The sequence below is a fragment of the Sorex araneus genome, chromosome 6, assembly GCF_027595985.1.
Source record: "Sorex araneus isolate mSorAra2 chromosome 6, mSorAra2.pri, whole genome shotgun sequence".
NCBI classification, from domain to species: domain Eukaryota; kingdom Metazoa; phylum Chordata; class Mammalia; order Eulipotyphla; family Soricidae; genus Sorex; species Sorex araneus.
In genome coordinates, this window is record NC_073307.1 from 65,075,519 (window position 1) to 65,102,143 (window position 26,625).

Genomic DNA, 26,625 nt, shown 5'->3' on the forward strand with positions numbered 1-26,625 from the left:
TAGGAAGCTATGTATTGGACTTTAATTACAAGTGTGGCAGGGGGAGTCTGTTCTGGGCTTTGATGAAGAAGTGGTAGTGAAAAGGAACAGTGATCACAATATCTTCTGAGAAGCAGATCAGGCCCTTTTTTTTTTCTTTTTGGGTTATACCTGGCGATGCTCAGGGGTTACTCCTGGCTCTGCACTCAGGAATTACTCCTGGCAGTGCTCCAGGGACTATATAGGATGCTGGGAATTGAACCATGGCTCGGCCGCATGCAAGGCAAATGACCTACCCGCTGTGCTATTGCTCCAGCCCCAAGGCCCTATTTTTATTGTTGAACATGGACTCAATCTTGGTAGTTTTTTTAAAAATTTATTTATTGAGTCACTGTGAGAACAGTTACAAAGCTTTCATATTTCAGTCTCTGTCATACAATGACCAAACATCCATCCCTTCACCAGTGCACATTTTCCACCACCAAAAATCCCAATATACCCCCATCCCACCTCTACCCCTACCTGTGTGGCAGATAATTTCCACATTACTCTCTCTCTACTTTGATTACATTCAATATTTTGACACCAGTCCCACCATTATTATTTGGAATTTTCCCCCAACACCTAGACCTGACACCCTGTGATATAAGAGCCTCAGTAGATGAACAGTTGGTTATGGGAAGAGGTGAGATAGGATAGGATCGTCTTTAACTACTTTTTTTTGTTTTTATTTTGGGGCCATACTCGCAGTGCTCAGGACTTACTCCTGACTCTGCACAAAGGGGTCCCTCCTGGCAGGGCTCAGGGGACCAGATGTGGTGTGGGAGTGAATGTGGATCAGCTGTGTCCAAGGAAAAGGCTTTACTAGCTGTACTAGAAACATGTTCTTAAAGCCTTCTCAGTTATGGGATAGCTGTAGTAATTGAGTATCAGGAGTTGAACTAAAACAGATGTTACTATTAGTTCTTATAAAAAAGTAGTGATTTATAACATTAAAAAATTAAATATATATGGCTATATAGTTATATTAGGAAATTTTTGCTACTCTTTTAGTTTGATAAAACTATAGTGGAATTGTTTAGGAAAAAAATTCTTACCTTTTAGAGATATGTGCTAAAGTATTTACAGAAAATAGGATGTTTGGAATCTGCTTTAAAATAGTTTCAGGTGATGAAAAAATATTCAAGATCGGTCTAAATTGATCTTTGTTGAAGTGGACATAGGGGGCTTTGTTAAACTATCTGTCTACTTTTATGTATGCCTAAAACTTCCCACCAAATAATTTTAAAGGACAGAAAAATTAAGAATATCACAGAGAGAGAGAGAGAGAGAGAGAGAGAGAGAGAGAGAGAGAGAGAGATGCCTGCCATAGAGCTATAGAGGCCGTCTGAGGGGGTGGCAGAAGGGAAACTGGGATCACTGGTGGTGGGAAATGGACACTGGTGGAGGGAAGGGTGTTGGGTCATTATTATATGACTGAAATCCGATCATGAATAGCTTTTGTAACTGTGTATCTCATGGTGACTCAAATAAAAAAGAGCATCAGTTAGACTTTACTTATATATGACGGATACTTCTGGGTATATTAAGTAAAATATACAGGATAATTCAATAAGGAATTTAAATTCCTGTCACATTGTTGAAAGAAATGACAGCAGGTTCTAGGTTGAGTGTCTGGGAATAATTAACACAACACCACCACCATTCAGCTGGTGTGCTACTTAAACCTCCATCATGAAGTCAGGAAACTAGGAGGCTTTTTTTTTCTATTACATGTTCCAGAAACATAACTTGATCTAAAATGTGATGACCAGGAATCTATTATTGGCTTGTAACTGTGGTTCCAGTGCTTTCTGCTATTCTTGCTAGAATTGTACCATCAAACTGAAAGCCTTTTCTCCACTGTCACTACTCTCTGATTGTTGAGATCCAAGTCATGTCTTCTTTACTCATAATCCTAGATGCAAAATAAAATGAAAAATATAGTTTCAGCTCTCCATCCTCTATGGAACTGAACTGGAAAAGAGTGGAAATACCAAATGGACTAATTTGCTACATGGTATTTTAATATTTGAAATCCCATTTTCCTTATTTCAAAAATAACTTTTGCACAATGTTTAAGTAACAATATATTCCTATTTATTCATTTCCCTTCACAATCTTTTCATCAGCTTTTATCAAACTTGTCTAACTTCCTATTTCTCACGATCATATACCTTTTCTTCTTCTACTCTAGCTAGGTTCATCTGAATGATTATATAGGGCTCTTCTATATATTTGGTTTCTATATCTTTGTCCATGCTTTTCTCACTACAAATAATGCCTTTCCTACCCCCTTTCTCACCTGTTTTTAAATGACTTAAATTTAGTTTCTGTAAAGATTTACCTGATTTTCCCAAGCCCCAGTCTTCCTTTCTTTCTTCATTCCCTCTTTCCCTCCCTCCCTTCTTCTCCCCTTCCCTCCTTCATTCGTGTATATGTGTGTTTCTGAAATCTTCTGCACTTACTTTTTGATCTGCTTTCAAGTTTGGTCTCTGTAATATAAATATTTTATTATATATTTGCTTGCTTAAATGGTCTTCCTTATCCAAACAAATTAAGATTAGAATAGTTTGTAGTCTGTCCTTTGCTACATATGGCCTTTCAGAGTATAAATAAGTTCATGTGCTTAAATTGGCACTATCAGTAAAATGTACTAATAAGCATGTTCAGATAATGATGTTTGCCTGATAATGCTCTTTTGGTAGCTCATGGCCAGCCAGACTCACCTCTGCCAGGTCTGAGGCATGAATTCTTCCTACAGCTGGAACTCAGGCTCCAGTCTCTTCTTAAGCCTGCGCTAGCATGTAACCAGCTACAGCCAAGGTCTGTCTGACCATGGCAAAATAATGGCAGTTGGTTACTGACAATCTTGATGCCACTGCTCAGACCCTCTCAAACTCAAATAAACCTCGGTGCTAAAACTAGCGTCAGACTCTTGAGACCACAAACTTGTTATCATCCAGGTCTGCTCAAATCTGGAGCCACAACAGGGGCCTGTGACTTCCTGACCCACGCAAACACAGGCTTTCAGATCTATCCCAGATCTTTGTGCAGCACCAGACATAATGGGGAGATGGAGGAACTCACCCACATGATGGTATTAAGATAACAGCCTAGAAAGAACTCTTAATACAATTCTACAAGCTACCTGAAAAACGTCATTGCTTGCTTGGTTTCTCGCTTGCTTAATAACCTTTCTTGCTTTCTTTCTTTCTTGCTTTCTTCTTTTCATGCCTGGTGGTGCCAGGAACCAGCTGCTCTACTTTTGTGTTTGGAGTTTCTCCTGGTGGTACAGGGGACCATGCAGTTCCTGGGATCAAACCCAGACCTAAAGCAACAGTTCTAATGATGCTCATTGAAACGAGATCAGTGGTTGATAATTTCAACAGAAACTGAGGTTGTATAAGAGAAAGTTTAAGAAGGTCCAAACAGAAATCACAGAACTAACAAATATAATAGCTGGACTTAAAAAAGAAAAACGGGGGCTGGAGTGATAGCACAGTGGGTAGGGTGTTTGATTCCCAGCATCCCATATATTCTTCTGAGCACCACCAGGAGTAATTCCTGAGTGCAAAGCCAGAGTAACCCCTGTGCATCACCAGGTGTGACCCAAAAAGCAAAAAAAAAAAAAAAAAAAGTCAAAAAAAGTCAGAGGGATGGCCAATAGGAACATGAAGAAGTGCTCATTACTTATTACCAGGAAAATCCAAATCAAGAAAATAAGGGGTGGATGGCACACAATTGAAATAAACAACAGAAATAATCTGTATTTGTGGGGATATAGTGAAAAAGTAACTCTCACATAATACTGGTGGAAACTCTCATATAATCTGGTTCAACTCCTCGGAAACAGTATGGAAATTTCTCAGAAAAGTAAGATTAGAATTACCATAAGCCCCAACAATCTTACTTCTTGGTATCTATACCCAGGACACAAAAAAATTAATTCAAAAAGACACCATTATTCATTGCAACACTGAGTACAATAGATAGGATATGGAATCAACCTAGGTGTCCAGAGACAGATGAGTGGATAATTAAGGTTTAGTATATATACACAATGGAATTCTATGAAGCAACAAGGAATGATGAAATCATGCAATTTACTGAAACTTGGATGGAACTGGAGAATATTATGTCAAGTGAAGTAAGTCAGAAGGACAAATGCCAGATGATCTTTTATCTCTGGAATATAGAATAAGAGGAGGAGGGAAAGCAAGGTATTGTAGGGAGAGTTAAAATTGCCCTTCAAAAAAGAATCTAAAAGATTTCTGCCACTTTAACTCTTTTTGGAACCCTATAATGCTGCTCTTGCTGCTGTCACATATGAAATTAATGTCATTGTTAATTCTCTCTTTTTGCTGTTTTTTCTGAAATGTTTTCTGCTACTTGATCTTTGAAAATAACTGAATTTATTTCTGGTCTCTACTGGTCTGCTCCTGTACTATCACTCCAGCTCCTCTGACTTCTTAAAACAATGTCTGTTCATTTCCTTGTCCCATTTTTTTATGTGAGTTTCTATTTTTTTGCCATTTATCTTTGTGAATGCTTTATATATCTTGGATATTAACACTTTATCTGATGTGTTGGGTGTAGATATTCTCTCCCATTCAGCTGGATGTCTTTTATTTATTTATTTTATTTATTTTTTTGCTTTTTGGGTCACACCCGGTGATGCACAGGGGTCACTCCTGGCTCATGCACTCAGGAATCACCCCTGGCGGTGCTCAGGGGACCATATGGGATACTGGGATTCGAACCCGGGTTGGCCGCATGCAAGGCAAACGCCCTACCCGCTGTGCTATCGCTCCAGCCCCTCAGCTGGATGTCTTTTAGTTTTAGCCAGCATTACCTTTGCCATGCAGAAGCTATTTAATTTGTGTACTTTAATTTGTTAATTTTTGCTTCTGTTGCCTTTGCCAGTGAGATCATATCAATGAAAATACCTTTGAGGTTGATTCTGGTTTGATCTCAAGGTTTTTGTGTCCTCTTTGAATTGACTTTGTGTAATGTGTGACATATGGATCCAGCTTTATTTTTTAAAACATGTTCTTACCCCGTTTCCCAGTACCATGTTTTTGGGTTTTGTTTTGTTTTGTCTTATTTTGGGGCCACAACTGGTGATACTCAAGTGTTACTCCTGGCTCTGAACTCGGGAATTACTTGTAGTGATACTCGGGTGACCATGTGGGATGCCAGATGTCCAGTGCATTGGCCGCATGCAAGGCCAGTGCCCTACACTCTGTGCTCTGGCTCCCCAACACCATTTGATGAAGAGGCTTTTCTTTTTTAATTAGAACCTTGCGATGCACAGTTACAAAGCTGTTTATGATCAGGTTTCAGTCACACAATGTTCCAACACCCATTCCTCCACCAGTGTACATTTCCCACCACCTATCATTACTCCACTTCACATACTCAACTCCTCTGAGGAAAATTAGTTGACTATAGATTTGGGGATTTGTCTTTGGGTACTTGATTCTAACCCATTGGTCAGAGAGGGTTAGACCTCCTCACTCTAGTATGACCTAGTAGACCTCCTCATGCTGTTTTGATTACTCTAGTTTTATATATAATTTCAGGTTAGGTAATGAGATACTGCCCGATTTCTTTGGCTGTTCTGAGTGTGATGAGTCCATAAAAACTTTACTATTGACTGTTCTAAATCTTTGAAGAATGTCATCTGAATTTGGATGGGGATTGCATTGAATTCAATAATTTAGGTTGGATTGTCATTTTGACAACATTGATTCCTACAGTCCAGGAATATTAAATATATTTCCATTTCCTAAGGTTTATCTTTTTCAAAAGTAGCGTATAGTTTTCAGAGTACAGTTTTTTCACATCTTTTGTTAAGTGATTCCTAGGTACTTGATGATATTGCACACTATTTTGAATGGAATAGACTTTTTGATCTCTTTCTCTTCTAGTTTATTACTTGCACATAGGAATGTGCCAGATTTTTACACGTTGACTTTATAGCTGTCTACTTTGCTGTATTAGTTTATTGTTTCTAGGAACCTATCAGTGGACACTTAAGGGTCTTTTATATATGTACCTAAATATCATATCATATACAGGGCAATAATTTGATTTTTTTTCGATTTTGGTCCCTTTGATTTCTTTATCTTGTCTGATTGCTATTCCTAGGACTTCTAATATTTTGAATAAAAGTAAAGATAGTGACCTTCCTTGCTCTGTACCTGATCTTAGAAGAAATGCTTCCTTTTTTTTTTAACCATTGAGAATGATACTGCCTGTGAATTTGTTAGAGATGGCCATTACTGTCTATAATGAGGAAGGTTCCTTCCAACCCTATTTTGTTAAAATGTTTTTTTTATATATATAATCAATGGGTGTTGGTTTTTGTTAAAATATATCTCTGCATTGATTGATATCATATGATTTTTATCTTTTATTGATGTGATATGTTAATTCTCTTATGTTGAACCATCCTTGCATCCCTGGAATGAATCCTACCTAATCATGATGTGTGATTTTTATTTATTTACTTTTAGCTTTTGTGCCACATGTGGAGATGCTCAGGGGTTGCTCCTGGCTCTGTGCTCAGGAATTACTTCTGTTGGTGCTCAGAGGACTGGTTAGGATGCCAGGAATTGAACCCAGGTTGGCTGCGTGCGAAGCAAGCACCCTATCCACTGTATTAAGGCTCCAGCCCAGTGTTTGATTTTTTGATATGTTTTTGGAATTGATACACTAAAATTTTGTTGAGGACTTTTGCATCAATATTCATCAGGGAAGCCTGGTCTAAAATTTTCTTTTATTTCTTTTTTGATGGAGTTATTATTCAGCAACATTTTGTTCAGCTTCCAGGCATTGAAGTTTTTTTCCCCATCTTTTTTTCATTGCATTGTGGTCTGAGAGGGTGCTTGATATGATTTCTAAATTTGTAAATTTGCATATATTACAAATATATGTAATAGAGTCTCTTGCCCGCACGCCTGGCTGTCTTCCCCGGGGTCCCTTGGAGGGGATGGGCTCCAGCTTCCCTCCCCACCCTGAACAGAGCTCCCGGCAGCCGAAGACCACCGGAACCTAGCTACAGCCATGCTCGAGGCCCCTCTCCACACGTTCGGACAGGCCTCATGCATGAAGGTACCGGCAGAGGAACCCAGGTGTGTGTAATCCCACCAACGGCCAACATCCAGAGAGAGACTTAAAAGCAAGCTCTCAGAAGCGATATCTTTAGCCTACTTCTCCCTCTGGGAGAAACTGGCAAGCTTCTGAGAGTTTCCTGCCCACATGGGACAGCCTTGCAAGCTTCCCATGGTGTATTCATATGCTAAATCCAGGAACAAGCTGGGTCTCATTCCTCTGACCCTGAAAGAGCCCCCAGTTCAACATCCTTGGGAGCACCAACTCGAGATAGACTTCTAAGATCTCAGGGAAAGGATGAAATGAGAGGTTACTGAGCCCGCCCGAGAAATCGGTGATTAACGGGATTTTCGTGATTCGTGATTTGCATATATTTATGCCCTGGTATCTGATCAATCCTGGAGAATGTTTCATGTACACTAAAGAAAAATATGTATTTGTTTTTTTGAGGATGGAGGACCCTGTAATCTTGTGATTCCTCATTTAGTGCTCTTGTATCTTCACTGATAAGTGTGTTTAATGGTAAAAATGGAGAGTTGAAGCCTCCTACTGCTACTGTGTTTCCATCAGTGTGTTTCTTTAAATCTGTGAGTTTAATGTACTTTGCTGCTTCTTAACCTGGCATGTAAGTGTTTATGAGTTAGTACATCTTGATCTACTGTTTCCTTAACCAGTGGTGTCCATCCTATCTCTAATAACCTTTTTTAGATGGAATGTTATTTTGTCTTATATAAATGTGGCTGTCTCAGCTTTTCATTTCGTTTTATTTCTGGTTGGCCATTGGTTGTGTAACAGTTTTTATCTTTTCATCCTGAGCCTGCATTTATCCTGTGACAACACATCTGTATGTGTTTGTCCTGTAAGAGCAAATAATCCATCCAGTTTCCTAATCCATCCAGTCATTCTCTGCCTTTTGATGGGAGAGTTTAGTCCATTGATATTTATGGAAACCATTGATATGGAGGGAAGTTTCTCATGATTTTTCAGTGGTGATTTTGGTTATTTTACTCCTTAGAGGTTATTTTTTCAATCAGAGATCTTTCAGTAGTCATTGCAGGGCTGGATTAGATATAGAAAATGTTGTGAGCCCTTGTTTGCCTGAAAATGTTTTAATCCCTCACTGAGATCAGAATGACAGCTTTACGGGGTAAAGGATCCTAGGCTAGAGGTTTTTCAGTATCACTCCATTGTCTTATTTCTATGTATGGTTTCACATGAGAGATCTATTGTGAGTTTATTTTCTTTCCCTTGTGTATTTTAGATTTTGCTTCTCTCTTGCCACTTTAAGTAATCTCTAATCTTAGTTTGGTTCTCATTTTGATTAAATGTGTCTTGGTGTTGTTCTATTAGGTACAGTTTATTTGGTACTCTTAGGGCCTCTTGAATCTGTGTATAGACCTCTCTCCAGTGATTGGGGAAGATTTTGACTATTATTTCTTACACTAGTATTTCTTCCTCTTTCTTATTTTCCTCTCCCTCAGGTATTCCTGTGATTTGAAGATTTTTTTTGTTGTTGTTATTCATTACATATTTTGCACTTTTCTCCATTGAGTTTTCTTCCAATCCCCACTCCTTTTGCTTTATTTCTGAGCCATTCCTGGTGGTGCTTAGGGGCTCTGCACTCAGAAGTTACTCCAAATGGTATTAAGGGGGCATGTGGGTTTCAGGGAACCAAATCTGGGTTGGCCGCATCAGGGCAAACACCCTACCCTCTGTGTATTATCTCTCCAGTTCTTTTTAAGTTGCTTTTCTATTGCATTTCAACGTATTCTTTAGCATTTGCATCTGTTTTTCATGGAGTTGATTCTATATCTCTACTGGAGTTGCCTTTGTTTCTTCTACCATCATGAAGACTGTTGTTCTGAGATTATAATGGTGTCTTATAATTCTGTCAAGAATTTTGATGAGCTTTAAAGCACCCCTGGACTTCTGACCGCTTGTGCCTTAAAAACTAATTTCCTTGGAGTTTTCTTTGTCCCATTGCATGTTTCATAATCACGGCCCTGGTAAAGAGGATTCGGGGTCTGATAAGGCAGCTGCTGTGGCTTGACCTGGGTTGGAACGTCGAGGGCAGGGGTGCCTCTGCATGTAAGACCCCGAAGGGCTGGGTCGGGGAGGAGTTTCAAAATGGTTTGGGTTTAGAACTTTGGAAATCTTCACTAGCTTTAAATTAGAGGAAGTGCAGTGGTGGAGCATACCGTGAAAGGTTTGGGGCAGCTTTTGCTGAAACTGGAGAGTCGCAGGGGTGCTGGTCCCATATGACCCAAGGAGGAGCCAGGGGTGTTTGCCATCCATCTAAATGTAGTCCAGCATGGAGGTGGGCACTAACACTTGTGCTTGAATCATCTGCTACAAGGGATCGGGTCCAAGATGGCACAGGGCAGAGGACAGTGGCAGAAATCTTACTGGAAGAAATAATAGCTGAGGGAACTTTTACACACATGCACACACACACACACACAGATACACACGCACTTGAATTTTTGGTCACACCCAGCGATGTTCAGTGCTTTTCCTGGGCCTGGCTCTGCTTAGCAGTGTCCTCTGTGGCACTTGGGGAACCATATGCAGTACCAGAGATTGAAATAGCGTTAGCCAGCCCTGTACTAAATTTCTGGCTCAAGAACTAATTTTCATTTTGAGGGATGGAGGTGCACACTGGTGATGCTCAGGGGTTTCTCCTGGCACTACACCCAGGAGTTACTCGTGGAGTTCTTAGGGACCGTATGGGATGCCGGGGCATCAAACCAGGCTGACCACATGCATGGCAGGCTCCCTACCTGCTGTGCTCTCTCCAGCCCCGCAAGAACTAATTATTTACTCACTGAGGAAGAGATACCTGGAACCAAGAACCTCAGAGTTCCAATTAAATAATCCAACATGTACAGCAAGACTTATCATAATTAAATTGGCAAAAATTGAATATAAAACAAAAACTCTAAAGACAGCAAAACAAAAACAGATTCATATATAAGGTAACCCTCATAAACCTATATGCAGATTTCTTCACGTAACCAGCAGGCCAGAAGGAAGTGTGGAATGATGCATACAAAGTAATGAATTGAAAAGACCTGTAACCACAAAGATTCTACATAGTTAGTTCTGTCACTGTCACTGTCATCCCGTTGCTCATCAATTTGCTCTGGTGGGCACCAGTAACGTCTCTGTTGTGAGACTTGTTGTTACTGTTTTTGGCATATTGAATATGCCATGGGTAGCTTGCCAGGCTCTGCTGTGTGGGCGAGATACTCTCGCTAGCTTGCCGGGCTCTCCGAGAGGGGCAGAAGAATCGAACCTGGGTCAACCGCATGCTAGGCAAATGCTATTGTGCTATTGCTCCAGCCCATTATAATATATAGTCTGGTTAAATCTTTGCAACCACATTAAGAGGATCTGACTCTTGTCCCATCTCCTTTGACAGTTAGAACACAAGGAACCAAGTCACTAATTTAATAAAAACAACAGCCAGTGTGGCTCCAGTGGCACAGTCGGTCAGTGCGCTGTACTCACAAGCTTGTGAGCCATGCTGAGGTTGTGACTTTGAGCCTCACCTGGAACATAGCTAGTCAATCACTTAAATTTAGAAATGTGTTTTTCAGAGAACAGCAGTTAAATGGAAAACCTATCACTATAAATAAAAAAAATTATCACTGAACTGCCCTTCCAAGAAATATGAAGGGAACTTCTATAAAAGGAAAAGAAGCTCTTACTCCGAAATAGTAAGATGCACAAAACACAAAAGAAATTGGCAAAGAAGAATGGGGACAATTTTTACTTTCAAGATACTAAATCTTGCCACGTGATCATCATTCTTTTAGTTTCATAAATTTTGAATTCATACATTGTTTTTCAATTATAAAATATATATTTTAAAACAGCTTTTATTTCTCTGTTGGAAATAATTGCTTTAGGATACTTAAGGTTGTCTGTTTTATTTCGTATAACCTTTGGTAGTTTATAGTTTCTCTTCTCTTTTCTTTCTTTTTTCTGCGCAATTGGAACTGAACCCAGGGCTTGACATAGGCAAGGCATGTATTTGCTTTGAATACACATCCCTAGCCCCAGTTTACAGTCTTTAAGGAACTGCCATGATTTTGAACTTATGTTCATAACATTCTTCATGATCCTTCTAATATTCAGAGCCATATTTATAGTGAGTGCTTCAGTTTCAGTTCTGATACTGATCACTTGTTTTATTTCTTTTTTTCTATTTTAGTCTTATTAGAGGTTTGCTGATGTGTTATTGACATTTCAAAAATATTTTATTTCATTGATTTTCTCTTTTCTGTTTTAATTTTTCAATTTTAGTTCAATTTTTTTTTGTTTTTCTTCTTAAAGGGGGCTTATTGTACGCTTTCCTTTTTTAGGTTCTTGAAGTGTGGAGATTTAGATTATTCATTCATAAGTATTCTATGTAAAGGGGAAATTTTTGATACTATGAATTTTTCTCTAAAAAATTTTGTTTCATATATTTAAAGTATTTTTTATTCTTCATGAAAAGTTTATTTTCTCTTTAATCCATGGAATAGGAATATAATTTCTAAGTTTAATTTCGATGTATTTCATTTTTTACCATATTTTTGTTATTGATTTTTAGTTTAATTCTGTTATGATTGAAGAATATATTTTGTGTGAATTAAATTCTTTTAAAAGTAAAAATAAAAGAAGACCATGTGTTGTTAACTGGAAATATTTTTTGAAAACTCTAAAAAGTGGTTTCTATTTTTAAAAATCTGTACATATTTTCGGAGCTGGAGAAGATAGTAAAGCTGATAAGGTATTTGCTTCCAAGGAGCTGGAGCTGGTTTGCTCCCTGGCACCAACCATACATTGTCTGCTCTCTCATGATCATCTCCAGGAGTGAGGTCTGGACACCTCTAGGTATGGCTCAAAAAAAAAACCTAAAATAAATATGACCTGTTTTTAATTTGTACTCATGTTTTTTCTTAACAGATAGTTGAGTGCCTATTATGTGCCAGGCACTATACCTATGTGCATAGGAAAACCCTTCTGGGTAAAACTCCAGTATATCAATATTGGTCATCTCCATTTGCTGAGATAACAGGTAAGAATTCTCTCTTTATTTGTTGGCTCCTGTATTTGCAAAACTGTATTTTTTAGTTTTTCTTTAAAAGCCTATATGTTTTGGGGCTGGAGCAATAGCACAGCGGGTAGGGCATTTGCCTTGCACACGGCCAACCCGGGTTCGATTCCCAGCATCCCATATGGTCCCCTGAGCACCGCCAGGGGTGATTCCTGAGTGCAGAGCCAGGAGTAACCCTTGTGCACTGCCAGGTGTGACCCAAAAAGCAAAAAAAAAAAAAAAAAAAGCCTATATGTTTTATTAAGGAGCTAATATGCTTTTTCAAAATACTTAATGTAGTGCTACATGAAAAGCTAGGTTAAAAGCATTCTAAAATTATATATATTTTAGTATTGATTAAAATTAAGAGTTAAAAGGGGAGTGGAGGGGCTGGAGCAATAATTATATGATTCGATCACTGGCACCCCAAATAGTCCCCTGAGTGCAGAACCAGGAATAACCCGAGCACCGCTGGGTGTGGCCTCAAAACAACCAACGAAAAGGGAGAGGAAAAGAAAGGAAAATAGGAGAATAGAAATACATCTGAATCTCATAGTGGCCCATTTGGGTGGAGGAATTTCTTTCCGTGTCTGTTCTAAAAAAATTTTAGTGAGCATATGTTAGAATCAAAGTAACATTTTTTTCTTTTTCAATCAAAATATGATTTTCTATAAAACTACCTCAGGACTCTGAATTTCATAATTTTCAAGGTTTTTTAAATCCATACATCACTTCACACTAAAGATAAGATTGAAGGAATGGATAATATCTTCTAAGTATGGTCTTTATTTTAATTTCAGATATCACTAACTTCTAATTTTCCCTATTTTTCAATGTTCATTTTCAAGAAAAAGTTAAATTTTAGGTAGTTTAATAACAATAAAAATTGATTCTATATAAGAAGATATTAAGACAGAAGGATCGTGTGAGAACAGTGAGAAAACAGCTATATACACGTCAGAGAAAAGCCTCCGGTAGAAAAAAAGCTTGCTGAAACCTTGATCTTGGAATTCTATATTCCAGAATTGAAAAAAGAAAAAGTAGTTTCTGCTTGAACCAAAAGAAAAGAATTAATCTGTATTAGTTTACTACTGGTATTTTCCAGTACTGATACTTTTTAACTTCCTCTTTCAAAGACTTCTTCTATTCTGTCCGTTTTAATTTTTCATTCCTTTTTTTTCTTTAAATGGTTATTATGGTTGTATGTGTTATTTATATGTACATCCATATACACATACACATATCTTTGTTATGAAAGTTTAAGTAAAATAAAAGAACCCAACTTTATTATTCATCAACTTTCTTCAGAAATTATTTCTAGAGCCCTATTTCCTGCTGATTTGTGGAGTGAAAGACTCCCCCCAGAACTTTATTTAAATCCTCTTTAATACAGATGGAAAATGCAATCTACTGACTCAACTTCCTGCCAATCTTTATTCTGTCACTTCAGTATTCTTTCTCAGAGGGAGTCACATAAAAGAGCCTGTGTGGCAAGATTTCTCTTGCTCAGTGTAGCCTTTGTTAGTACTTTCCATCAAATGGAGTCAGTGTGTCAGAATGAGGTACATACATTTTAATTCACTTTGATTTTTGCAAAATAAAGACAAGTTTTATATATATATATGTATACAATATATATATACATACATATATACATATTGCTGTTCTGTGAAAACACTAGAAGCAATTAGAGATGGCTGGGTCTCTTGCAGTACTACTCTGACTAAAGACATCCCCCAATTGGCTTTATAACATAAATCTTGCAACAAGGTGACCTATCCATATCCCCAATACCACCACACACACTCACACAACACACACACACATGGTCTATGAAAAGGAAATAATGTGTGGTGTAGATATTGGGAAGAGGAATAAAATTCCTGAAGAAAAACAGTGTTATAATGCAGTACTTTCTATAACCCCTGATAATATTACCAGTTAGCAAGACAATTCTTGGTATCATTAGGATTCATCAAGAGGTACTTTGGAGTTTTGACTCAATTAGACAATAGTTATTTGTTGGATAACATTGGATTGTCCTTGCTTCTCCCCCAGGGAGCTTAAGGTAAATTGAGCCACTCCCACAGCAGTGTAGCTGAGGCACACCCAATTCCATCATCACTAATAATCCTATATTGCTTTTCTCTTTCCTTTAAGTCATTTGCATGGTCTATTTATTGTATAGACACAGGAAGACAGTTGATGCTATGCTATGTAACATGGGAGTTAATTGACTCCAAAATAATGTTTACTCCTGGGCATCCATATTTACTTGACTTAAGCCTCAGTTTCCCTTATTTCCTAGCACTCTAAGAACAGGATCCTGACAAGGAACTGGATGGACCCAGGGCAATCTGTGAGCTACCCTGACATCAAAATGGGCCAAACCAAGCACCATATTACTTAACTATAAGTTAAGAACACGGTCATGGATAAACTCTGTCATGACCCAAAAAGAAGTAACTGAATAAGGACCCTGCTGGGGTTAGGAAAGACTAACCTGGCCTGAGGACTATGGCATGGAATATGTAGTGATGTGTCCCCAGGAAGAACCAACCTTTAAGCTTAATATATCTCTATATTTGTTCATACAAAATGATATTGCTAGAAATATTGCACTGCAGCACTATCCTCCCATTGTTCATCGATTTGCTCGAGCAGGCACCAGTAACATCTCCATTGTGAGATTTGTTGTTACTGTTTTTGGCATATTGAATATGCTGCGGGTAGCTTGCCAGGCTCTGCCGTGCGGGCGGGATACTCTCGGTAGCTTACTGGGTTATCCAAGAGGGACGTTGGAATCGAACCCAGATTGGCTGCGTGTAAGGCAAACGCCCTACCCGCTGTGCTATCACTCCAGCCCCTACTAGAAATGTTATAAGAAATAAATTTACTATGACTGTTTAAATGGATTACTAGCTGAGGAAAGGAGAAAGCAGTATATCCTGGATGGAATCCTGCCCTTGAGCAGGTCTCCTAGAAATCTGGAGTGCTGAATCCTCAGATATTTTACCCTTGAGTTAATCTCCTAAAGGAGAGACTTTGCATCTCTTTGTTGTTATGATAATGCCTAACCCCACCTTTGCATCCCCATCCTCGTGATGTCTGTATAACTAGGCTGTGAGGGGTAAGCAGGAGCTAGACGTTGGGGGGCGAGGCATTGAAGACTAGATGCTGAAGACGAGATGTTGAAGATGCTGAAGATTAGACTTTGCAAGAGTTGTTGAAGATGTCGAGGACCAGATGCTGAAGACTAGACACTGAAAACTAGACATTGGGGACTAGAAAGCTGATGACAGATGTTAAAGACGAAGAGGAGAATGCAGACTGGAACTAGAAGGAAAGCTAGATGATGACAATGACTGGAAGTAGAGGACTATGAGACTACGAAAAGACGAGGAAGAAGATATAAGGAAGGGGAGGACTTTGAGGTCTACGAGGGGACTAGGATGGTGGAACTCTGATGACTAGAACTATGACCAAAACAGGCAGGTTATCTCTGCCTATAAATGGAGAGATCGGACTACACGGGGAAGAGAGAGAAATAAACAGACTACTGACTGGCCCGGTTCCTGTTTCTTCATTCCTCAGTCCTTCACCAGTCAAACGCCATGCTATGGACGGGCCTGGGGAGGCGGCTCTCAGCCATCCAGTGCCCAAGTTATTGTATGGAATTCAGGATCAGATAGAATATCAAACTCTCCAAGGAGGTTTACCACAGAAGGTTAAAAAGTCTCATTGAGTCAGGAAGAAAGAGACAGACATAGAAAGATCACACTCATGTGGAATGTAAAGTAGCAGAATGGGACACTAACACCCAGGAGTAGTAGAGATAAGAACCAGGAGGTCTGCCCCACAGCTTGGAAACTGGCCTCACATGCTGGGGGAAAAGGCAGCAGAGATAGAGAAGGGAACACCAAGTAGAGAATGTTGGGAGGACCTGTTCAGATTGAAAGCTGTGTACCAAAAGTAGACTATAGACCGAACGTGAAGGCCACCTCTGCTGCAAACTACAACACCCAACAGGAGAGAGAACAAAAGGGAATTCCCTGCCGCAGAGGCAGGGTGGAGTGGTGGAGGATGGGGTGGGGCTGGTGGGAGGGATACTGGGAACATAGGTGGGGGATGATGGGCACTGGTGGAGGGATGTAAACCAAATGCAAACATGAGAGTTCATAAGTTTGTAACTGTACCTCACGGTGATTCACTAATCAAAATAAATAAATAAATAAATAAATAAATAAATAAAACCAGAAAAAATAGTTAAAAATCTCATTGGCAGGCTTCTGCACCACCTGGGCGCAGTGGCTTCACTGTAATCATCCTGGTGAGTCCCGGTTAGAGGCCTTGGCTTTGAAGGTGCTTCTCTGCCACACGCTTTTTAATTTGTTATATTGTGTCTGAAACTCTTCACCTCCCTTCTTGGTGGCACCTCAGTTATGTAAATCAAAGTCATCCAAGTGGTCCAACTCTGCAAGTCTTCCGTTTCTGATGAGGAAATGTAATTTCAAGCAGCTTGATGCAAATCCTTTGAGTATGAGTTTTTAATTCCCTAATTCCCACATAGACAGCAATTTCACTGAGGGATTGATCGGTAAATCTCTTGCAATTGATGGATAAAATGTTTGCCTATATTTCAAAATAGGTTTGTCCTTTGCTGCTTGACCTTATAGTGCCATTGAGGATTTGCGTTTTATTACATGGAGATTGCTAAATGTGAAGTGCTTTTATACCCATGCAGTCTGTGTCCAGTAAATGTATGTCCTCTGATCCTTCACATTAAAAGAACTGAATCACTTTAATTTTGACCACACTGTTTTATTCATAAAATGGGTTTAATTTCCTGCAGCTGACATGGTAGTCCTGTGTGAACATAAAGACTATGAGAAATGAATCATTTTATAGTTTAAAATGTAGGAAAATTTAGAAAAGTTAATGGTTTAATGGGCAGATATTACTTTAATAAATAAAGCAGCAGAACAAAAATGTTATATAAATGTAATTAACTGTTTACTTATAATTACTTATTTTTAATCAGTAGTGTAATTCATATATTTATTTCTTGTTTTGTTGCATTTTAGGGGCATCGAGCTAATATTCTTGTTACTATCCATTTGTAAATACACTCAGTACAGGATAATTTGGTACAGTTTTTGACTGCAGATAATTTTTAACCATGATGCATTTCAAAAGTGGACTCGAATTAACTGAGTTGCAAAACATGACAGTGCCTGAAGATGATAATGTTAGCAACGACTCCAATGAGTTCACTGAGGTAGAAAATGGCCAGATAAACAGGTGAGTATTTTTCCACTAACAATTACTATCAAATGAAAGAAATAGTCCTAAAATATTATTCTTGTTTTCAGTTATTCTCTTGAATTATTTATTGCTAAAGTTATGTTCTATTTGAAGAAGTAATTTGAATTTCATATGTGACATCTGTTGGGCACAGTCTGCAATAGCAAATGAAGAAAATAGGAAAATAATTTATTCATCCTTTCAAATCTTTCAATTGAATCTAAAAAAGTGTATAAATACATTGACTCCAAACCAGTCAATTCTCTGTGCTTATGAATTAGACTATTGGAATTTGAGCATGTCACATATCTAAATATGAATATGTAGACATCTAATATCTAATCTTATTCATATTTTAATTAAGAAATAATGAAAATTGTATTTACCAATATCCTCCTGGACTATGGAGAGTGGTGTAGAGTTGGCATTAAGCCCATAATAGAACTTACAAAGCCATGGCCTGACCCCAGCAGAAATCAAGGAAGGCATTTCTTCTCTGAAGAAACTAGACCAGAGAGACCCTGGACTTAGAAACTTTAGGCATGGCACATGCAAAGCAAACACTTAAAAATGGGATTATTCAATTAATGAAGAACTGGCCAGGTCCTTTCTGAATAAAGCTAGAACAAACTGCCACGTTGATAGGCTCTGCAAGCTCTTTAACAGAGTTTCTAGTTAAGCTGAATGTTTTTAAAAAAATGTTTTAGTGTCCTATATGTGAGGGCACAAAATGCCTGTGCAGTTTCAAGGGTGACAGTGAAGTGCAGTAGTGGTAACTTCAGTGGCACACAAGGGCCAGGCCATCACCTAGTCCCTGAGAGATCCCAGACCCCTCTCATCACACACAGGGAGGAACATATCTTCTCCTATCTAAGAGATCTAAAAGACTGTTCCATTCTCAAAGAGAGCAGCAGTTTCTGAGCCTACGTGTGAAGGAAGGGTAGTATGCATCCTTACTTGAGGCTGAACTTAGTTTGCTTTCAGCCCGAGTTTCTGAGAGAACCGGTGGGAAAGTCAGCAGATCAAGACAACACAGTGAACCCTGAAAACTCAGGGCTCCTCGAGGCCGGGCCCCAGTGTGTATGTGGACGAATTTCCAGCAGAAGCGGGAAGGACTGCTGACCACTGTGGGACGGGGGGAAAAGAGGGTGCTGTCCTAAACTGGAGGGCAGGGGCCTCCTCAGCACTCTCATGGCCAGCCAAGTTGAGGTGAGCAGCTGAGCCTGGGCTAGCCTGGGTCAGCATCATTTCTTTCTGAAGTGAGACAGGCTGGAAGGCAGTGGGCATCTGGTCTTGGTGATAGATGCCTTCTCAGGCACCATGTTTCCAGTCGGTTGTCATTCTGGCTACAAGTTCTCAGGTGCCTTGCTCCCGCCTTAGCACACCCGTTTCTTGACTTGCTCTTTCCTTCCTTCCAGATTCTCTGTCTTGCTTTGGTGGAGCACACCCCCTACTATCTTCCAGGGAAAAGTTGCATTCTAGGCAAATTTCTGGGGGGTTGCACTTGTCATAATGCCATTTTCCCTTTCCCACTTAATTTCACTTGTGGGGTTATAAAGCTACAATGGAAATTTTTTTCCTCGTGCAATTGTTTCAGTGTCTTCTGGAGCAGCCATGAGCCGTTCTGATTCTGAATCTTTTTCACGGGTTCAGTTTTGGCTCTCAGAAGGTTGTCAAATCTCCTGTTTTCTCAAGTGCCCCGAAATGTCACAAACCTTCCCTAGGTGTGGGTTAGCTCATGCCTTTTGCTTCATTTTTGGTTCTGGGTCAATTAAAATTAAAAACATATTATAGTCTAGAGACAGTGTTCAAGGGGTAAGGCAATTACTTTGCAAGTGTCCAGCTCCAGTGTGAGCCCTGGCACCACGTGTGGCCTCAGCACCACCAGGAGGGACCCTGAGCACAGAGCCACTTGTGGCCCAAGTCCCCTCACCCCTAGAGAAATGCCCCTAAATATAGCATGAAGCCAAACGGGTAATTAAAATAAAACAAGATCCTTCATCAGGAAAGCTTCAGCTACCTACCTCTCACTCCTGTGCATCCTTCTCACACTGAAGGTAGAAAGACAGGCCTAGTTATCTGCAGCTAAGTGTATCTAAAGCGGTGATCTGCAGGAAAATGCCCTTCTTTTTGGCCATTAGAGATAATATTGAAAACAAATGTCCTCTGATTACTTGGCTTTTAACTAATAACTGCTTGAAAACATTCCAGCCACAATACTGTAAGAATCACTTTTTAAAGTTTGGTTAAAAATAGAGAAGGCTTGGGGATGGAGTGATAGCACAGCGGGCAGGGCGTTTGCCTTGCACGCGGCAGACCCGGGTTCGATTCCCAGCATCCCATATGGTCCCCTGAGCACCGCCAGGGGTGATTCCTGAGTGCAGAGCCAGGAGTAACCCCTGTGCATCGCCGGATGTGACCCAAAAAAAGCAAAAAAAAAAATAGAGAAGGCTCATTTGAGCATAAGGACACCTACCAATTCAGTTTTGTTTCATGCCATAATTTGAAATTGTAGTCATAGAAATCTGTACCTGGAACAGCAAAGCCTTTTGAAATGTCCATTACACCATGCAATTGACATTTTAATGTCCAATGGAAATGCCCTCCGAAACTTATCAAAATGAATATTTCGATTCATTATGTCACAATTCATAATATCACAATTTCTTTTTTATTTATTTTATTTTTTAATTAAAAAAATTTTTAGTGAGTCACAGTGAGGGTACAGTTACAGATTCATACATTTTTGTGCTTGTTTTTCCCTCATGCAATGTTCAAGAGCCCATCCCTCCACCAGTGTCCATTCTCCACCACCAATGAACCCAGTATCCCTCCCACCCCCCATCCCATCCTCCCCACCCCACCCCGTCTCTGTGGCAGGGCATTCCAATTTGTTCTCTCCCTCTCCTTTTGGGTGTTGTGGTTTGCAACAGAGGCCTTGAGTGACCATCGTGTTCAGTCTCTAGTCTACTTTCAGCACGCATCTCCCTCCCTGCGCAGGATCTCCAATCACATTTTACTTGGTGCTCCCATCTCTATCTGGGATGACTTTCCACCAACATTTGAGGCCTGCTTCTAAGCTATGGAGCCAACATCCTGGCATTATATACAAATTTTCTTGGATGTAAGTCTCCTATTCTGTTATTTTATATTCCACAGATGAGTACAATCTTTCTATGCCTGTCCCTCTCTTTCTGGCTCATTTCACTTAGCATGATACTTTCCATGTTGATCCACTTGTATGCAAAGTTCATGACTTCACCTTTTCTAACAGCTGCATAGTATTTCATTGTATAGATGTATCAAAGTTTCTTTAACCAGTCATCTGTTCTCGGGCACTCAGCTTTTTTCCAGATTCTGGCTATCGTAAACAGTGCTGCGATGAACATATAAGTGCAGATGTCACTTCGACTATACTTTTTTGTTTCTCCAGGATATATTCCCAGAAGTGGTATTGCTGGATCAAATGAAAGCTCAATTTCTAATTTTTTGAGAAGCATCCATATTGTTTTCCAAAGGGGCTGGACCAGTCGGCATTCCCACCAGCAGTGTAGAAGGTTCCCTTTCTCCTCGCATTCTCTCCAACAGCAGTTGCTTTTGCTCTTTTGGATGTGTGCCATTCTCTGTGGTGTGAGGTGGTATCTCATGGTAGTTTTGATCTGCATCTCCCTGATGACTAGTGATGCAGAGCATTTTTTCATGTACCTTTTAGCCATTCGTATCTCTTTCTTGGAAAAGTTTCTGTTCATCTCTTTGGCCCATTTTCTGATGGGGTTATATGTTTTCTTCTTGTAGAGTTCAACCAGTGCTTTATATACCCTTGATATCAACCCTTTATTGAATGGGTATTGGGCGAATATCCTTTCCCATTTTGTAGATAGTCTTTGTATTCTGGTCCCTGTGTCTTTTGTGGTGCAGAAGTTTCTTAGTTTAATGTAGTCCCATTTGTTTAGCTCTGTTTTTGTTTGATTGCTTAGTTCCGTGTCATCTTTGAAGATACCTTTAGCTTCAATATCGTGGAGGGTTTTGCCGACCTTGTCTTCGATGTACCTTATGGATTGTGGTCTGATGTTGAAGTCTTTAATCCATTTTGATCTCGTTTTTGTGCATGATGTCAGGTCGAGGTCTAAGCCCATTCTTTTGCATGTGGTTGTCCAGTTATGCCAGCACCATTTGTTGAAGAGGTTTTCTTTGCTCCACTTCACATTTCTTGCCCCCTTATCAAAGATTAGATGATCATACATTTGGGATTGTGTGTTGGGATATTCTACTCTGTTCCATTGGTCTGCGGCTCTGCCTTTGTTCCAGTATCATGCTGTTTTAATTGTTACCGCTTTGTAGTAAAGTTTAAGGTTGGGAAGGGTGATGCCTCCAATCATCTTTTTCTCAAGAATTGTTTTAGCTATCCCTGGGCATTTATTGTTCCATATGAATTTCAAGATTGCTTGATCCATTTCTTTGAAGAATATCATGGGTATCCTTATAGAGATTGCATTGAATCTGTATAATGCTTGGGGAGTATTGCCATTTTCACAATGTTGTTTCTCCCTATCCATGAGCAGGGGATATGTTTCCATTTCCTCATGTCCTCTTTTATTTCATGGAGTAGCGTTTTATAGTTTTCTTTGTAGAGGTCCTTTACTTCCTTGGTTTAAGCTGATTCCGAGGTATTTGATTTTCTGGGGCACAATTGTAAATGGGATTGCTTTTTTCATGTCCCTTTTCTCTGTCTCATTGTTTGCATATAGGAAGGCCAGGTTTTTTTGGGTATTGATTTTATAGCCTGCGACCTTACTGTACAGGTCAATTGTTTCTAAGAGTTTCTTAGTAGAGTTTTTAGGCTTCTCTATATATAGTATCATATCGTCTGCGAATAGTGAGAGTTTGATTTCTTCCTTTCCTATCTGAATGCCCTTAATATATTTTTCTTGCCTAATGGCTATTGCTAGTACTTCTAGTACTATATTGAAGAGAAGTGGTGAGAGTGGGCATCCTTGTCTTGTCCCCGATCTTAGAGGAAAGGCCTTTAGTTTTCCCCATTGATGATAATGCTTGCCATAGGTTCGTGGTAGATGGCTTTGACTATCTTGTGGAAAGTCCCTTCTATACCCATTTTGGCAAGAGTTTTCATCATAAATGGGTGCTGAATCTTGTCAAATGCTTTCTCTGCATCTATTGATATGATCATATGGTTTTTTTCTTTACTTTTGTTGATATTATAGATTATGTCGATTGATTTCTGAATATTAAACCATCCTTGCATCCCTGGGATGAATCCCACTTGGTCATGGTGTATGATCTTTTTGATGAGTTGTTGGATCCTATTTGCTAGTATTTTGTTGAGGATCTTCCCATCGGTGTTCATCAGGGATATTGGTCTATAGTTTTATTTGTTAGTGGTGTCTTTGTTTGCTTTTGGGAATGGGGAGATATGTGTCTCATAGAAACTATTCTGGAGGGTTCCTGTCTTTTCAATTTCCTGGAAAAGCTTGAAGAGAACTGGCAACAGATCTTCTTTAAATGTTTGGAAGAATTTGCCAGTGAATCCATCTGGACCTGTGCTTTTGTTTTTGGGGACACTTTTGATTACAGTTTCTATTTCCTTGATATTTATGGGCCTATTCAGTTATTCCAAGTCTTCTTGGTTCAGTCTTGGGAGATTGTCAGAATCAAGGAATTCATCCATTTCTTTTAGGTTCTCTTGTTTGTGGCACACAGACTTTCAAAGTAGTCTCTAATGATCTTTTGAATCTCCTTGGTTTCTGTTGTGATGTCCCCCTTTTCATTTCTGATTCGGTTTATTAGGGTTCTCTCTCTCTCTCTCTCTCTCTCTCTCTCTCTCTCTCTCTTTGTGAGTCTTGCTAGCGGTTTATCAATCTTATTTATTTTCTCGAAGAACCAGCTCTTTGTTTCATTGATCTTTAGGATTGTTTTTCAGGTTTTCATGTCGTTAATTTCTGCTCTAAGTTTTATTATTTCTTTCCTTCGATCTGGTTTGGGTTCCTTTTGCTGGTCCTTTTCTAAGATCTTGAGCTTCGAAGTCAAGCTAATTATGTAGGCCCTTTCTTCCTTCCTGATGAATGCTTGCAGAGCTATAAATATTCCCCTTAACACAGCTTTAGCTGCATCCCATAGATTCTGGTAGCTTGTGTCTTCATTCTCATTTGTTTTGAGGTATTTTTTTATTTCTTCCTTGATTTCTTTCGTGACCCACTCATTGTTCAACAGTGAGTTGTTTAACTTCCAGGTGTTTGATTTGGTTCTCTGCATCTGTGTGTAATTAGCTTCTATCTTCAGCGCATCATGGTCTGAAAAGATAGTTGATACAATTTCTATCTTTCCGATTCTATTAAGGTATGGTTTGTGACCCAGAACGTGGTCTATTTTGGAAAATGTTCCGTGTGCGCTGGAAAAGAATGTATATTCTTTCTTTTTGAGGTATGTAGCCCTGTATAGGTCTATTTGCCCTGTCTCCTCCATTTCTTCCTTCAGAGCCATTGTTTCTTTGCTGAGTGTTGTTCTTGTTGATCTATCCAGAGGTGATAAGGCAGTGTTGAAGTCTCCAATTACTATCATGGTGCTAGTTATGTCCCCCTTAAATTCTGTTGAGTTCTTTTAAGTATTTAGCTGGTCGTTCATTAGGTGCATCCTGTTGTACATATCCCTTGATGAATAGAAAATTTCCTTCGCTGTCTCTTCTGATCTTTTTCAGCCTGAAATCTATGTTGTCGGATACTAGTATGGCCACCCCCGCTTTTTTGAGGGAGTTGCTTGCTTGCAGGATTGTTTTCCATCCTTTGACTTTGAGTCTGTGTTTGTTCTGGCTATTCAGATGTGTTTCTTGTAGGCAGCAGAAAGTTGGGTTTAGTTTCCAAATTTATTTTGCCACTCTGTGCCTCTGGTTGGTGCATTTAGACCGTTGACATTAAGGGAAATTATTGTCATGGGATTTTGTGCCATCTTTCTGTAGGGTTTGTTGTTCTTGTAAGGTTTTTCCTTGTCTTATAGTAGCCCTTTTAATCCTTGTTTTAAGTTTGGTCTTGAGTCTATGAAGTTCTTGAGCTGTTGTTTTTCTGTGAAATAGTGTATGGTTCCTTCAAGTTTAACTGAGAGTTTAGCTGGGTAAAGTATTCTTGGTGAGGCATTCATTTCGTTGAGTTTTTTCACTATATCCCACCATTGCCTTTGGGCTTGGAACGTTTCTTCTGATAGGTCTGCTGTGAATCTAAGGGGTGCTGCTTTGTATATGATTTCCTTCTTTGATCTTGCTGTTTGCAGTATTGTGTCTCTATCCACGGCATCCATCATTCTGACTATGATGTGCCTTGGGGATTTTTTATTTGGGTCCCTTTTAGCTGGCACCCTTCAGACTCCTTGGATCTGGATGCCCACATTCTCTAGCTCTGGGAATTTCTTAGTAATGATGTCTTTAATTGTGTTTTTTTCATTGGGATTGGTTCCCTGTGGTTCTGGTACTCCAATGATTCTTATGTTGTTTCTCTTGTGGTCATCCCCTAGGACTGCAATTTGCTCTAGAACCATTTTGAGATCTTTTGCCATTATTTGTTGTTGTCTATATGCTTTCTGCAACTCATCTTCAAGCTCACTGATTCTGTCCTCGGCTGTAGCCATTCTATTATTGGAGGCTCCTACTGAGTTTTTTATTCCACCTACCGATTCTTTTAATTTTGTCACTTCTGTTCGTAGGTTTGAAATTTCTGCTCTCATTTCCTCCTGGATTATCTTGGTGGACCATTCCAATGCTGCATCCATATCCTCCCTTAATTTATTGCATGTTCGTTCCATAGTTGCTTTGAGTTTGTGAACCATCTTCACGATTTCCTCTCTGAGTTCTTTATCTGAGAGGAGATTGTATTTCTGGGAAGCCCCTGTTGGGGTTTCTGGGATCCTCTCTTCCATCTCTCCTGACAGTGAGGAGTTTTGCTGTTTCTTCATGTTGTTATGGGCTTTACTGTCAGGGGCTCTACCTTAGCTTGTGAGGGTCCTCAATTGAATACGTGGGGCTATGATCTCTTTATAAGGAACTTTTTGTGCAGCTTGATGTGTTCACTGATAGTGTTTTTGAAATTAGGATGGGATAGGGTAATTGACAATTAGCATACAGTGACTAAGATGAACAGGGTATTCTTCAGAGGAATAGGTTATACCGATTGTGACCAAAGCATGGTGCATGGAATGGGAGAAATAACTGCGGCCGCTCCAGAAAGAAGCCACGCCCCTTTCAAGACCACGCCCCCTGACGTGGGAACACGCCCCTAACAACCTGTGTGAGGAGATGGCGATGCTCACGCACGCACAGAGGACTGAGGATATCACAGTTTCTCATGTGCTCCCAACTAATGTCTATGGAACACACTTTGAGTAGCAAAATGTAGGTGTGAAATTCACCTTAGTCTTTACAGTTGATGACTGTTTCAGTGTCTGTTAAGTGAGAAATAGGTGCACATAAAACATTAGAGTGTGAGCACATAGGGTCTTGTTGAATTTAAACATGTCTGTATACTCTACCATTAGATCTTGTATTCTGACCTCAGCTCCATCCTTAAGATAATAATAATATATGACTTCACAGGGTTGAGGAATATGGAATACAGTAAGTACTGTAAACAATAAGTTAGGAATTCAGTCTCTGTAGTCAATCTGTTTAAGCTCAAATCTTGGCCTAAGATTTTACTTACTAGTAGCTTCGACCAAGCTACTTATTTTTAAAAATGGAACTAATAATAGTACCAATCATGTGCAAAAAATCAATTAAAATAGTCAATAAAGGTTTTTAACATAGCATCTGTCAAGTAAGAAAAGAGCATCCTTCTTTCTTTGACAATCATTTCTCTTTCTTCACTTCAAAAGAACTGTTCAGGTTTCAGGTGTTTGCTAGTTATTGTTACTTTAAATTTACTAAAATATTAGTAAATTATTCTAGTTTTTTCCAGATAAATATTCACATATCTTAATGATTTTTTACCCTTATTCTCAGTTCTATGTATAATGATTGTTGTGACCCAGAAGTCACCTAACAGGATGTGAGAAGTTCATTAAGATTTTTAAAAGAATATGGAACAACTCCTGTCACTGTACAC

The 26,625-nt window shown here is 39.3% G+C and overlaps 1 protein-coding gene across 3 annotated transcripts in view; it reads left to right on the plus strand.

Moving 5' to 3' along the window:
• SLC38A1 (solute carrier family 38 member 1) overlaps positions 1-26,625 on the plus strand; it is a 117,365-nt gene that overhangs the window by 24,017 nt on the left and 66,723 nt on the right. For all 3 annotated transcript variants that reach the window (XM_055141108.1, XM_055141109.1, XM_055141107.1), the window contains exons 2-3: positions 12,091-12,202; positions 17,305-17,521. In XM_055141108.1, coding sequence (XP_054997083.1) covers positions 17,400-17,521 — 122 coding nt within the window. In that variant the 5' untranslated portion in view covers positions 12,091-12,202; positions 17,305-17,399. The remainder of the gene's footprint in view (positions 1-12,090; positions 12,203-17,304; positions 17,522-26,625) is intronic.